The 13,828-nt window shown below is 38.4% G+C and overlaps 3 protein-coding genes across 5 annotated transcripts; all 3 read right to left on the bottom strand.

Moving 5' to 3' along the window:
• Positions 1-557: 557 nt before the first annotated feature.
• LOC103996806 (uncharacterized) lies at positions 558-4,909 on the bottom strand. 3 transcript variants are annotated; one of them, XM_065081823.1, is made up of 7 exons: positions 4,683-4,909; positions 4,537-4,576; positions 4,352-4,435; positions 4,025-4,214; positions 2,821-3,088; positions 951-1,170; positions 558-854 (listed from the first exon to the last, which is right to left on the bottom strand). In XM_065081823.1, the coding sequence occupies exons 1-6, from the start codon at positions 4,758-4,760 to the stop codon at positions 955-957; spliced, it is 876 nt and encodes a 291-aa protein (XP_064937895.1). In that variant the 5' UTR covers positions 4,761-4,909; the 3' UTR covers positions 558-854; positions 951-954. The 3 variants fall into 3 exon arrangements, with proteins under 3 accessions (XP_064937895.1, XP_009416090.2, XP_009416088.2); XM_009417815.3 differs by lacking the exon at positions 558-854 and having other exon boundaries at positions 858-1,170; XM_009417813.3 differs by lacking the exon at positions 558-854 and having other exon boundaries at positions 858-1,170; positions 4,686-4,909.
• Positions 4,910-5,600: 691 nt separating this feature from the next.
• LOC135592401 (uncharacterized) lies at positions 5,601-8,604 on the bottom strand. The gene is made up of 8 exons (XM_065081824.1): positions 8,298-8,604; positions 6,710-6,752; positions 6,537-6,629; positions 6,388-6,450; positions 6,177-6,272; positions 5,951-6,028; positions 5,808-5,877; positions 5,601-5,640 (listed from the first exon to the last, which is right to left on the bottom strand). Exons 1-8 carry the CDS (start codon positions 8,444-8,446, stop codon positions 5,636-5,638), a joined length of 597 nt encoding a protein of 198 aa, XP_064937896.1. The 5' UTR covers positions 8,447-8,604; the 3' UTR covers positions 5,601-5,635.
• Positions 8,605-10,702: 2,098 nt separating this feature from the next.
• On the bottom strand, positions 10,703-12,039 carry LOC135592400 (uncharacterized). The gene has a single exon (XM_065081822.1). It carries the CDS (start codon positions 11,663-11,665, stop codon positions 10,799-10,801), a length of 867 nt encoding a protein of 288 aa, XP_064937894.1. The 5' UTR covers positions 11,666-12,039; the 3' UTR covers positions 10,703-10,798.
• Between the last annotated feature and the right edge of the window lie 1,789 nt (positions 12,040-13,828).

The following is a 13,828-nucleotide window of genomic DNA, read 5'->3' as shown; positions in this document are numbered from 1 at the left end:
ATTTTCAATTTTCACTTATATTATTGATTTAAAACCAAATTATAATTTGATATTATCAAGCTATTTGAATCGATAACATTCAATAGAAGATCAGTTTCATGAATAATAAAATAATATTTATAAATAATTAAATATTACTTCAATAGAAAATAAGATAAGAGAAAATAGATATCTAGATATGATAATATAATTAATATTAATAATATAAGAAAAGATAAAGGAAGAGCTAATTTTTTAATAAAAAATTATAAATAAAAATTTAAATATTTTAAACTTAACTAAATATACAATTTTTTATAAATCTCAATGATAGCAAAATATTCTTAAATAGTTAGGATTTACAAATTTATTGTTGTTATCAATGTAGCATGTACTTTAATGGGTTCCACACGATGCACCTCAAGAGTGGCATTTCTCATGGGACACTCACGACGTAGTTGCAGCAACCAAATTTCCACGGAAAAAAGTACGCCCATTCGTGATTGTCTTTCTTTACGTATATCAAATATTGTGGTAAATTTCCAGCAAAAGATCACAAAAAATCTGTCATGCCATGCTCGAGACAAAAGAATGCCAGACAGACTAATCTAAATACATCATTCAACAACATGACTATGTAGATGTTTGTCATTTTTCATACGACCCCCTCAGATACTATAACCAAGCTTTCTCCAAGAAAGATTGTTTCATGGGGTTGAGAATTCATCTGATTTCTATGAAGACACTAATTTTATGGCTAATACAATCATAAGATAAACTTAAAATGGAATAAAAAGATGTGTTTGGTTAAAGAGTGCTGGGCACCACACCATGCTGGATGCCAAGAAGTCTGGTGTTGCAAAAAGTGAACAGAGCTATTGAATTGGAAAGATGAAAAATTAGACTGCTGCATGAACTGATACGTGAGCAAAAAAGTCATAATAAAAACATAAATGCAGTACCAAGAATACCATATTAATTCGTTCCCACTGTAATGGTGAAGAAGTAGAGCTTCAAAACTACCGCAAGACCTAACTGCAACAAAAATATTCCAGCAACAATCAGGAACCATCTCTCCCCAGCAGATTTGATGTGCGTACGAAGATTGAGGGCAACAAAAGTTGCAGACATGAATCCGGCAACACCAGCAATCACCCATCTGAAGATTTCTACAGGTACAATGGAGAGACACTGCAACAATGCAGATAAACAAACAAGCATTAAATAAATGACCAGGCAAACCTACCCAAATAAACAAACAATGCAGATGAGCAAACTTGATATCCAAAACTCACTAGTGCAAGGACAACAAAGATATCAATAGAAGGAACATTGCAGGCTAAGACAAATTATAGAGCAGATATTCTAACCCTTACATTTTGCATGTAGAAAATATTTCACAAGGTGTTATGCTGATGGGATTCAGATCAAAGAACTACCAACAGGAAGTAATTATGAATAACAGGATGAAGTAGCAATGCAGATTCAATCCTTTTATGGTGATGTAGCATGCAACAAGAGATAATTCCTAGCACCTCCCAACCTTAACAGCACTAGCTATATTTTGTATATATTTCCAATTTAACAAATGTCATCATATAATAAATACTTTCAAATTCTAGCTTTATTCCATATTCCCATGACACAGTAATAAGAAAATCTTGAAACTGTTTTCATGACATTGCAGAGACTCGAGGACTAAAGTAGACCTCTCCTGAATTTTTGGAATCATTGCCTGGTGGCTGAACAAAATAGGAACATTGAAAACCCTAAGCTAGTCAAAACAGAAAAGCAAAGCATACTGTTTGTTATACCCGTTCTTGAAACACAAACTAAACACTGCAAAGACATGGTAGCTTGCACCAACAATGTATAGGTAAACTATAGACAGGCAAACTAAAATTATCAACCATGGAGACTTAAAAGATGCTTCAACTTGCAAAATATGAATCCGGAAGACACACAATCTTAACAATGGCTATAAATAATGAATGGTCGAAGCCCTAGAATGTATGAGAACATAACATGATTGACCCAATCAACATGTAAGATGATAGCTAACACAGATCAAGTTTGCTTCATCAAAAAGTTTGAACTAAGGAACAAACTACTCCATGTACCACCAAGCCCTTGGCTCCTGAAGTTTTCAAGTAGCAAGCTTACCCATTTTCTCATCAAAAACAGGTGTTTCATATACAAGTTCTAAACTATTGCTCATGTCATTCTATTGATCAAATTATATCTCGAAGTCTCAGAAAAATATAACATAGGCATCTGACATGTCTTTTATTTTTATACAATTGTTTCCAAGCTTCTGGATGGCCCAAGCAAGCTTAGCAAAGGAAGTTACAAATCTAAATGGCAGTTGACATATAAGCTATCTTGGTGATGTAAATGCCATGGGTACGATTTGGTACAAATGGTGTATACCAGTCCGACAGCACATAAAACCGGGTAGTACACTCGGTACAGGACCTATATCGCCAGGGACAAGCCCTGTAACAGGCAGCAATTGTTTTTATTTTTATTTTTATTTTTTAGCTTCTTTTCATGCCTTTTCAAATCTCAGCACATACCAGTATATTGACACATGGTATGCTAGCGGACTGGTATGGGTTCGGTGCCTGATATTAAAAACCTTGGTCAATGCACATTATAAGGTCATATTATGGAAGATGATGTTGCTCTAGATACTACAAACCAGTTGAATCAACTTAATAAAAATATCCCCATTGTTCACGAGTTTGGATCTTCGAACAATAAAAATTAATGGCAAGAAAGATGCCGTGGGAAAGCTGCTTTTGAATGGAACCAACATATAAAATAGAATGCATAGCATACCGAGGCAGGAATGAAAACAAATAAGGAATATCCATATAGACACCAAAGCTGAACGAGCCCGGATGGTGCTGAAAAGTACTTAAGTATGGCGTATAAACCAAGAGGGACCAAGGTGACATAGCCATAGAATAAACCAGCAGACCACGTGACCAGGTTAATGTCGTAGTTCCACTCTTTCTTCTGCAACTCATGTGCCACATAAGTGACAAATGTGCCAATAGCAGCCGCCACAAAGATCAAAGTGGTGCATATCCAGAATGGGCCATACCTGCAAGAAGTACAAAGCAGAAGTAATAAAAATCCAGTATTACAATTGTTCATGTTATACATGTTGGCAGACCTTTAAATGAATAAGGATATCATCCACCAAACGTTCCATACATGGCACAAGATCTCAATATGTAGAAGTTTAGGTGTTTGATTAAAAAAGAACCGAAATGGTATTTGTTTCATCATCAAAATGAGGATGAGGTTTAAAAATCCACTTACTAGACTTAAATAATTAAATCACTTCACATGTCTGGTTCAACTTTAAGCTTGGAACCAAAGTTGATCAAGGTTGGCAGATGCTAATCATAAAGTTTATATATAATTTATCAATCTGATTACATTACTAATTGTCTACGTTTGAAGTAATGTTATAATATATTATGTTTTGTTAATATTATTATCAATATCTATTACATATTTATATTTAATATTTTAATTATTTTAAGCTTATCGATTGTTTAATGCTGTTATATCAGACATCATTATATACTTCTAATTATTTATAATTATGGTTCAAATAGTTTTATATAAAGTTTAGATCATACTTTATCTTATTTATGTCATCTAATATTTTATTTTATTTATATGTATATTTTTAGTATTATATATATATGGCTAATATGTTGTAATAATTTATTGTAATTTATTTATAAATATTACATAGCTACCGATCCTAGAATTCCAAATATTCACCTTCACACAATTTTCCCAGATCCATGGAAGGCAGCAAAACTAAAAGTGTCAGAGACTACCTAAAAAATTGTCCAACAAATTCATTGTTGATAATTATTGAAGCTTCATAGAACGAGGGTCAGAACTTGAAGGGTTGCATCAGATAGTGTGCCGAGGCTAAGCTAAGTAGCAACTCATACAATGGCGGATGCAAGACCAGCATAATAAGGTAGAAGATCATGTAAGGAGATGGGGTACGTACAGGTCCGGATTATCTGCCGTATTCTCGGTGAAGGTCCCCCTGAATGGGAAAAGGGAGTCTCTGATCCTTTGTAAGACATCAGACGTATCCACATCAAAGTACGGCTTGTATGCACCGACGGTGAAAGCATGCATCCATCCCGTCGATCGGGGCTCATCGGAGATCCCGCGAGCTGGCTTTGAAAAGCTATCTAACAAAATAGGATCTCAGATCAGGATGAGACCTCAACAGAAAGCAAACGCAGACACGACGAGGCAATTAGCCAGAAGAAACAATAATCATCAGAGAGAAAGGTAAGGAAAGGGACGAGGGGAAGGGGACGGTCACCGTCGGCATCGGAAGGGGGGCGGAAGACGGCGGCGATCTTGCCCTGGGACTCGGATGAAGGTGGAAAGGTCTGCAGTTTGGACTCTGCATCAAAGAAAAACCACAAACGATGGCAACAATCTGAGAACGAATTGCATCAAGAGAAAGAAACCACGAATCTGACGGGAGACGACGGTAGTACTAACCTGTGAATTTGAGGGTCACGTGATCCGGATCGGAGACAGCCTGCGGAAGCAGATCAAGCCAAAGTGCAACGGATCGGGTCAAGTCAGATCCAAGAAAACAAATGAAAATACCTGACCGCCGTCATGAAAGAGGAAAAAACGCTTACTACCGGGACGGATCCGGAGACGACGCTGTTCTTATTCTGGTCGTCGTCAACGGTGGTGTAGCCACCGCTCGACATCATCTTCTTTGAACTTCCTTAATGGATTTCGTTTCTCACAACAACGACAAGACGGGTGGCCGTGGGAGCGTCTCCTCCGCCTCCTAGCGGCTCGATCTATTTTCGAGTCCTAGGGGACGTCGCCACCAAGAGAGAATTGTCGAGGTTGACTCTCTTTCTTTAAAAAAATAGATTGATTTAAGGGGAAATAATGCAGATGCGGGGTCACGGCATCACACCGAACCGCCTCCAAAGAACCACCGACGTCGTGTTTGGGTTCGAATTTACCGCACCCAGTACTCACCTCGGTGGAAGAAATGCCTTGCAGAGTTAAAAGATACATAAAAGAATAAGACAAATAGTTTATGATTTTAATGCAAGTTGTCCAGCCCTAAGGTACTGAAAACATATAACAAAAATTGCATAAACTAAACAAATCAATCAGCACAAGGTAAGTATTACAAACAGCATGCACAACTGAGGTTATTGATGATGTGGTAAATGGCCAATCAATTCTGAACTGAAAAATTATTATTGAAACAGGCGGGTGTGATCCTGATCCATCAAAACTCTCTTTCCCAAGAAAGAACGCCAATGTGCCATTGCACAATGTTGCATCGCAGCCACCGCCGTTGTAGAAACAAACAGTGAGATCAACTTTGTCTCAAAACCAAGATATATACACATCAATGGAAAAAAGAGCTCTTCAATCACGGAACTGTGTCAGTCTGTTACACCAGCACGAAAATTAGAGTACAAGTTTTCAAGAACACCCCATTTTTTATTTTTCTCTTTCAAAAGCACTATAAAAGACGAACAAAAGAGAACCTGTAAACTGTAGCAGACGACAACCTTTAACCCTACTCAAGCAAACCAAATTCAACTTTCAAACACTCAAGCTAATCTGTAAAAAAAATTACAGACTCATGAAATACACAAGGTAGCTTTGCATAATTTATGTACATAAAAGATGCGCAATATTCGTATTTTGCTAAAAATGCATGATAATATGTAGATGTGATAGTGCAACAGAGATATAGACATGTGCCACTACCTAATAGGCAACCCCACCTGAAAATCCATCCCCATCATGTAGCAAGCTCTCGGTTAACCAGTAACCATCCCAGGAACCACCTATCCTCTGTAACCAATGCAACAGTCAGATCAACTTTATTAAATATCACCAATGCAGACAGGGTAGAGCAAAACCAAACCTGAACCATTGTAAATTGAAAGATCTCTTCCTCCTCTGGGCGAGAGCCTTGTATCCATACTCTTTGCTTAAATCGGTTCTTTTGGGATGCATGTGTGCCATGAAATAACAAGGCAGAGTAAATTGTTTTGGCATGCTACATAACCTCACTGAAAATATTCATCTATCTAGAATATTAGTGCTGAAATCAGATTGGACACACAAGCTTTCACTTAAATGGGACCAACCTCTTCAACCCACAAACTGCTCAAGATTCTCCTTTCCTTGTGACCAAGCAAGACCCGGTAAGTCGAATGGTGAAATATTCGTCGAAAGCGTTCAAACTACATTGCCAAATTTGAGAAAACCAAGAAGCGTAAGGAATGACTTAAAAGAGTAAGGAATGCATGTGATTATGTACCGGTCAACACAACTCCTTAAACTGAATATCTTTCTAACCTGTCCTAGGTCAAAGAATGGTCCAAAATAGGTTGACCTTTCAAAAGGATCAAATCCAGCAAACTGGTAGAAACATACAGCAATGCTATCATCTCTACCGTGGAAACATAAGCTACAAGTGTGCTGATAGCAGAGACAAAAGAACATACCCTGTACATGACCTCTATCCCATAGTCTTGACGAGGTTGATCATTGTATTTTAATGCATCAAGCTGCCATTTAACCGCTTCTTCTGCACTAAACTAAAACATGCAATAACAGTTCTTCATATTGCACACACAAATATAGGGAAACTAATGCTGTTTTGCAGTCAGAACATTACTTCCAGCCTAGGGCCAAAAGGTCTTTTCCTGCGGGATTCAAGCCTGAAAAAGAACCAGAGAAACCCATAAATCTTTGTTGAGAAGCAAAATGAAATCTTTTAACATAAACTTTTAAAAAGATAAGAAGCATAGAGAAGTTGTCATGACAGTTGACATTAAAAATTTGCATTAGATACTACATTTAATTATTCACAAATGAACAAAAACTCTTCTCTTTTCTAATAACTTTATACATCCACCTCAACAATCTCGTTTCAACGACATAAATTTTTTTTGTACGTGTTGCTTTTTAATCACCCAACACTCAGATACATAAGCATCATGGTCCAACAATTGTCTTATAAATTTTTTTAGTCTAAAAGAAGCACGGTGGTTACGTGTACAACAAAACTTGATTGTATAGGACAACAAAACTTACAGAATAAGAGAAAACACCACAATTATTTTGTAATGGGATGATAAATAATGGAATGAGAACTAGATTGTTAGAATCAAAGTTATGAAACAATGGTGATAAGGGACTATTTGGTCGACCGGCCATTGGTGCGGCTTATAGGCTCGCGAAGAATTATCCGCTTTGGACGATGGGCGTACCCGCACGGTTTTGTCCTTTCAGAGCATGTGAGCTCCAAAAGGCGCATCTGAGATTAAGGGAGACTCGACGGACTTATGAGACCTTGATTCTCATACTCCTCGATCAATATGGGACTAAATGGCCTTATCAAATGGTTATGCTTATAACAAAAGAAAGATAATAAACGAAGCATAATAAGTTTGTCTTGTCTTCTTGATTGACATGCAATTCCAAACAAACAAAAATAAAATCAACACACAAGAAAAATATGAAGTAGGTTATACCGAGAACATCATGAAATGTCTTATGTTAAAATTAGGCCTACCATGGATTAACTGGAGTTGTAAAGGAAATGCAGACGATGGTATTTGGTTTTAGGAGAGACTTTTGACAAAACCCTAGATACTAAAAACATTTTCTATTTTACCTTTTTTTTGTTTTTTCTTTCTGTAATACACTTAGAGTCTTAGTTGTGCCTTACCAAAGAATAAAAAAGGAGATGCAAGTTATATTTAATTACGATTACTTGATTTTGTGGGAATTGTTGAATTCTTGCTGTTTTCAAGAATCTAATGAAATACTGGATGCTTGATTTGTTAATTCAATAAACAACCATAGACGATCGCATAGGTTGACTAAGCAACGTATAACTATTTTCAGACGCTTAAGGTAATAAGGATATCATATGTGGTCATTAAACCTACGGTGGTTGGTCATTAAACCTTGTCTAAGACACGCCCAGAGGGGATGAAGGTGGATCAACTGGTAATTGTCTATGTTTCCTAGAAATCTCTTAAAACGCCATGAAATTGCTTCTTTTGTTTTCCTTCTCACTTCGCCTCACCATTTGCAATTGGATAATGTGTAATCAATCGATTTCTCGTCCAAACTCTCAGGAATCCTTGCAGAAAGGGACCCATAATTAGCGCCTAAACAACAGAAATCAAGCTAAAGAAGCGCCGCGCTAATTTCCACATGAGAAAGCGGGGGTTAAAAATGAAGGACAAATTTACCAATCGGAGGAGAGGAAGTCGGGAACGGGGACGTCCGAGGAAGACGAAGCTCTGATGGATGGAATCACAGATGAGGGTTTGGACTGGCGGCCGCGAAAGGGACTCGCGCACAGAGAGATCGGTCGAAGCGGGGACGACGATAGCGCCATGATGCTTTGATCTGATCTGCCCCCAGCTTCTCTTCGTTTCGATCTTGCCTTAGTTTCCCCCTCCCTCTCTCTTCCCGCTGGTCGATTCCTCTTCGTTATCCCAATTAATAATAGAAAGCGTTGTTTTGAGGGTCTGGTTGCCGCCTTGTCTAAAGGCTTACGCAAAGGCTATTAATGAGAGGAAAAAAAATGAATGTCTCATCACAAAAATATATTTTTTCGTTTTTTATGGCTCCTCGTGTAAAGAGGCTTTAACACTTAGAATCAAACCACAGGTCACGACTTTGAGGAACAAGCGAGAGTTAGTTAGTATACTTATCAGACTCGATTAATTATACATATTATTCATTTTTGATATGGGATTAATGGGATGTTACAGTATGGTGGAGTCTCCACCATGACACCACTGTCCACTTATGTGATTGACATCTTAGCTTCACATGGTCACCCTCCAGTGTCACCTCATTGTCACGTGACCAAATACTCTGTCTTATTAGAGATAATACACTAATAACAAACAATCTCCATATTTTCACACATTTTGAATAATTACACGTCTCCCCTATCCGATCGCAACGATATACTTAGAAATTGCTTAATCTCGAACTCTGCATGAGTGAGTTATGTTCGAGATCGACATCCCATGACTTCATAAGCATGTCATTCAAAGGTATTGGAGACCTACTACAAAAGAGACCTACTAGAAAAGATTCATATTGATTCCGAATCGACTTTCACCTCTTGCACAATAAAAAAAAAATTGGTACATGTATTCTTATGTTCCAAATGTATTATGTAGAATAAAATTGATGTCCATGTTTTGTTATATTTCTCGTCTTTATTATTTTCATGAATAATTTTATGATAATGTTAAAAATGTCTTAAGAACATTTGGTTCCATTCGACCACCGAAGAGACGTCCATTTAATTCCATCACACTCATCAAATGATAGAATATATTCTATTAGAGATGAATGAGTATCTATCATTACAAAGTTTGAAAAATATATATAATGGTACAAGGGCTTATGGTCTCTGACAACAAAGACGAAAAAAAGTCGAAGTTTTGTGATTATAAAAATATTTTTTTTAAATAAAAATAATTCGAATAATATTTTTTATTAGAATGATGACTGATGTGACAGATTTAACATAATGAATTTTATCGTTTCTTGTCATCGTAGATATCTTTATATTAAATTTGAAGATTTCAAAATAACTCATTGGATGATCAATTATTTTTATTATATATTTGTTATAATTTGATTGGATAATTAATCTATTAATATTATTGAGCCTACCCCATTAATCCAAAATATTACTATATTATACTCTTCAACTTATTATAAGTAAACTCAATTCACATGTTTATGAAACACTATAAATGCATAATCAATAAAATATTATTTATTATTATGATATTTTACATGATCCTAATTATATATTATCTTTTATAATTAATTACTTTTAGTATCTCGATTCATATACTTCTAAAAATGATATTGAGTTCTCTATACTTATAAGAATAAAATATTTAATCTCGTTTTTTCTTGTACCTTTGATTCTGTTGATGAAAATATCATAGGGTTTATCATTGAGTGCATATGTAGTATTTTCATAAGCAAAATTATGAGGAGACACATAAATAAATATTTTTAATTTTATAAATATAAAATAAATAATATATTTTTAAAAAAATAAAAAAATATTAAAAATAAATTAACTATAAAAGATTATAATTAGTCCTTTGATGGACTTGGAAGTATCTCCAATGACAACTGAACTTTTCCTACGACACTTCCAAGTGACAGAGCGATACACGACAAACAGTTGTCGCCATGGCATAACTTTGAGGTGGACAGGTGGGTAGATAGTGTGTCTGATGCGACCTGGTGAGCCGAACTTGTATCCCATCGTGCTGACAACTCGATAGGAAGAATCACTTGTGCTAACTTGACACATGGCAGTGTATGACCCAGGAACACATGACGTGCAGGCACAACGACGGGGATCGGTCTACAACTTAAAGCAAGCTATGAAGACACTGCGTTCTATGTTGGTGGAGTTCATTTGGTTTATATGCTTTTAGCATTTTTTGTATATAAAGCAAACCACATTTATTCCCCTCATATCTGCATCGTGATCACCAGTCACAACATCGTAGCCCATTTTTGGACCGCCGTGCTTACAAATGCTACCAGCGACGAACATTTACACTTGCGGCTGGCAGCACGTCGAAGATCTTAGTAAATCATATGAAAAGGAAAAGATATTTAAGTAAGAAAGAGAAAAAAAAGGTGATCGTATAGTGATCTCTGGATGCGGTGCCGCCGAGCGGCGGAGCGTCGTCCGTCAGCACATGTCGGCGGCCCAGTGTGGGTCATGGAAGAGCGGCTGCGGCAAGGGCTGTTTTTGTTCCATGGGCTTTCGGAAGGAGACGATGTGGCTGCCCACCATGTAGGCCGTTACCGGATCGGATAGGCGGACGTTCTCCATCCGCATCTCCCGCAACCTCTGCGCGTACTCGGACCCGCGTAACAGGTCCCACACCACTCCCACTCCGCCGGGCTTCAGCACCCTAACCATCTCCGCCAGCCCCCGCCCCCTCTCCTCGGCCGCCGCTGCCCCCAGCCCGCTCGCCGACACCACGACGTCGAAGTAGCCGTCCGCAAAGGGCAGCCTCCTGGCGTCGCCCTCTCGGCACGTGACGTACTCCTGCACCCCTTCCGCCCCAGCCCGGCGAAGCGCCTCCACCGCCGTCTCCCTCCGCCGGTCGAGGCCCACCACCCGTCCGCCGGAGCCCTCCTTCTTCATCTGCATGGCGACGGCGTTGAGAAGGATGCCCCGGCCGCAGCCGACGTCGAGGGCCGTGCGGACCGCCGACCAGTCCGGGACGGCGGCGACCATCCGCTGGGCCATCTCCCAGCGGAGAGCGAGGGAGGAGTGGAGCACACTGCCGGCAGCGTAGAGGAGGCAGAGGGCGGAGAGCGCAGCGGTAGAGCCGGCGAGTCCGGCGAGGAAGCGGAGGGCGGTGAGGGGGACGGCGGCAGGGAGGAGGGAGCGGAGGAGGGCGAGGGAGGAGGGGAAGCGGAGGAGGAGGAGGAGAGCGATGGCGGCGAAGAGGGTCGCGTGTAGGGCTAGGAACGCCACCGTTTGCCACCTATCCGTGCCGTAGATGGCGTAGATCTGCATCCAATCCCGGTCACCGGTCTTCCCCATTCGTAGTCGACTTGGAATTCGATCGACTGACTGCTTACGGATCCGTCCTTCCGCCCACCAGATGCAACGAATCGGGAACCGATCACTCCTTCAGATTTCGATCTCTCCGGATCAGTCGGATCTCCCCATCTATCAATTCCTCTGCCAAGAAACAACACTTCGGCAGTGTCGATCACAGTCAAGCATGTTTCACTTGTGCCGCCGAGTTTCTTGGGAGGGCGGTGGGAGACAGTGCCGAGGCGGACTCCTCGTACACTATATCTTGCTCCCTGCTTGACTGCCTCATTCCATTTAACGTGGACTGCACTGACCGGGCTGCTACTCCGGCGTCCGTTTTGTATCGCTGATTCAGGAAGATAATAATAATAATAATTAATATTATTAGAATGTTACTATCGTTAGCTTGATTTTGATGCGGTATATAAATTAATAGACGCCGACAGTGTGTAATGAGGACCATAAGCTGTGGTAGCAATTTTTGGGATTAGGAAGGTGTGAAGAGAAATGATGTGAGATTAGGTTTGATTTGGCGGTGCGTCCCAAAGTCCAAATCGTGGAATTCTGCTCTCAGGGAAAAAGGCATGCAGAGACAAAGAAGGAAAAGATGGAAGCAGACAGCTGTTTGCAAGATTGGCTTGTGGTGGGAGACTGGGGCATCATTGATCATCACGACCGGAGGCGCCGCTCTGCGTGTTGACGTGGGCAGCCGCGGAATCGGAGATTGCCGCTCGGTGCTTTATCTTTGCGAAGAAAAAGCAAAAGAAAATTAATGTATTTTAATCTGTAGCAAAAGAAAATTGCATCGATCGTTTGCCCTCTCACTAAAAGTGTTGGAATATAGTATTATTAGACACAATGACCACAGGTTGTTTAGTGGAAATCAAAATCTTTATTTCGATCCTGTAAATAAAAAAAATAACATAATGCATTGAATATCAAAGAGAGTCAAGAGAACAAGATGAGTAGATCATTTAGTCCCACGTTGATCGAGGAGTACAAGAACTAATAACTCATAAGTCAGTCAGATCTCTCTTGCTCTTAGAAACGTCTTTTAGAACTCATATACTTCGAAAAGATAAAATCGTGCGGGTATGCCCATCGTCTAAAACAAATAATTCTTTATGAGCCTATTGGTCATACCAATTATCGACTGACCAAATGGTTCCTTATTAGATCGGTCTTAAGAGAGCTCGAGATCAGCATCTCGGTCGAGCAAATTCGCTCCCGAATCATACATCTCGATTATGAGCTCTTGGCTCCCCTATAGAAGGGATCACTAATAATGTCATTTAGTTTCATATTGATTGAGGAGTATGAGAACCTAAAATTCATAAGTCTGTCAAATTTTTTTTACCTTTAAAGATTATTTTTTGAGCTTAGGATAAATCAAATACTCCGTTCTGAAAGTTTGGATAATATCATCTTCAAATTTGCATAATGTTATTTACATTTTTCTGCCACATGAATTATGCAACAACTTATATGATTGTGGTAAAGCTTTTACGGGATATGATAGTTTTGGATGCCGTTTCTTTACGACATGTAACACAATAGATTGCTCGATAATATGATCACAACAGAGAAAAAATATTGATGCTATAATAAAAATGGACCCTACGAAAAAAGTAAAACTTAGAAGGTTTTATTAGGCTCATAACTCACAAATATTTTTCGGAGTCATAATTATATTCAAATTATTTGAAGGATAAAAATTGTAGTGAACTCAAACTTATTTATTTTATATATTAGAAAAATAGTTTGGAACACTTTGGGTGCTTGTAGATTTTTTATAGTATGTATAAAGAGGGCTAAGAGGAAAAAAAAACTTCTTTAGCATTTACATGAGAATGTGTATAATAAATTTTGAACTTAGATTTGGGTTGACACAACAAAATGTTAATTTTTATATTTATTTTTCTCATATAAAGGATATATGATTTTTCTATATAGACATAGGCAAATAGACAAATGGTTTTGAACCATGAAATTTAGTGTTCTTCTTTTAGTTTATTCGTTGTTATTTTTGATATTTTTCTTTTTTGTTTTAAAATATTCTATCTCAATAAGATGAGATCAAAAATATCTTAGATTGTTTCTGCATGCTTTACTATTGAGAAATTTAATGAAGAAAAAAGTTTGATTCTATAGTAATCAATGATGAAT

Source organism: Musa acuminata, chromosome BXJ1-9 (genome assembly GCF_036884655.1).
Source record: "Musa acuminata AAA Group cultivar baxijiao chromosome BXJ1-9, Cavendish_Baxijiao_AAA, whole genome shotgun sequence".
Taxonomy (NCBI): domain Eukaryota; kingdom Viridiplantae; phylum Streptophyta; class Magnoliopsida; order Zingiberales; family Musaceae; genus Musa; species Musa acuminata.
The sequence above is the reverse complement of the archived record's forward strand: the minus strand, read 5'-3'. Positions and strand labels throughout refer to the sequence as shown.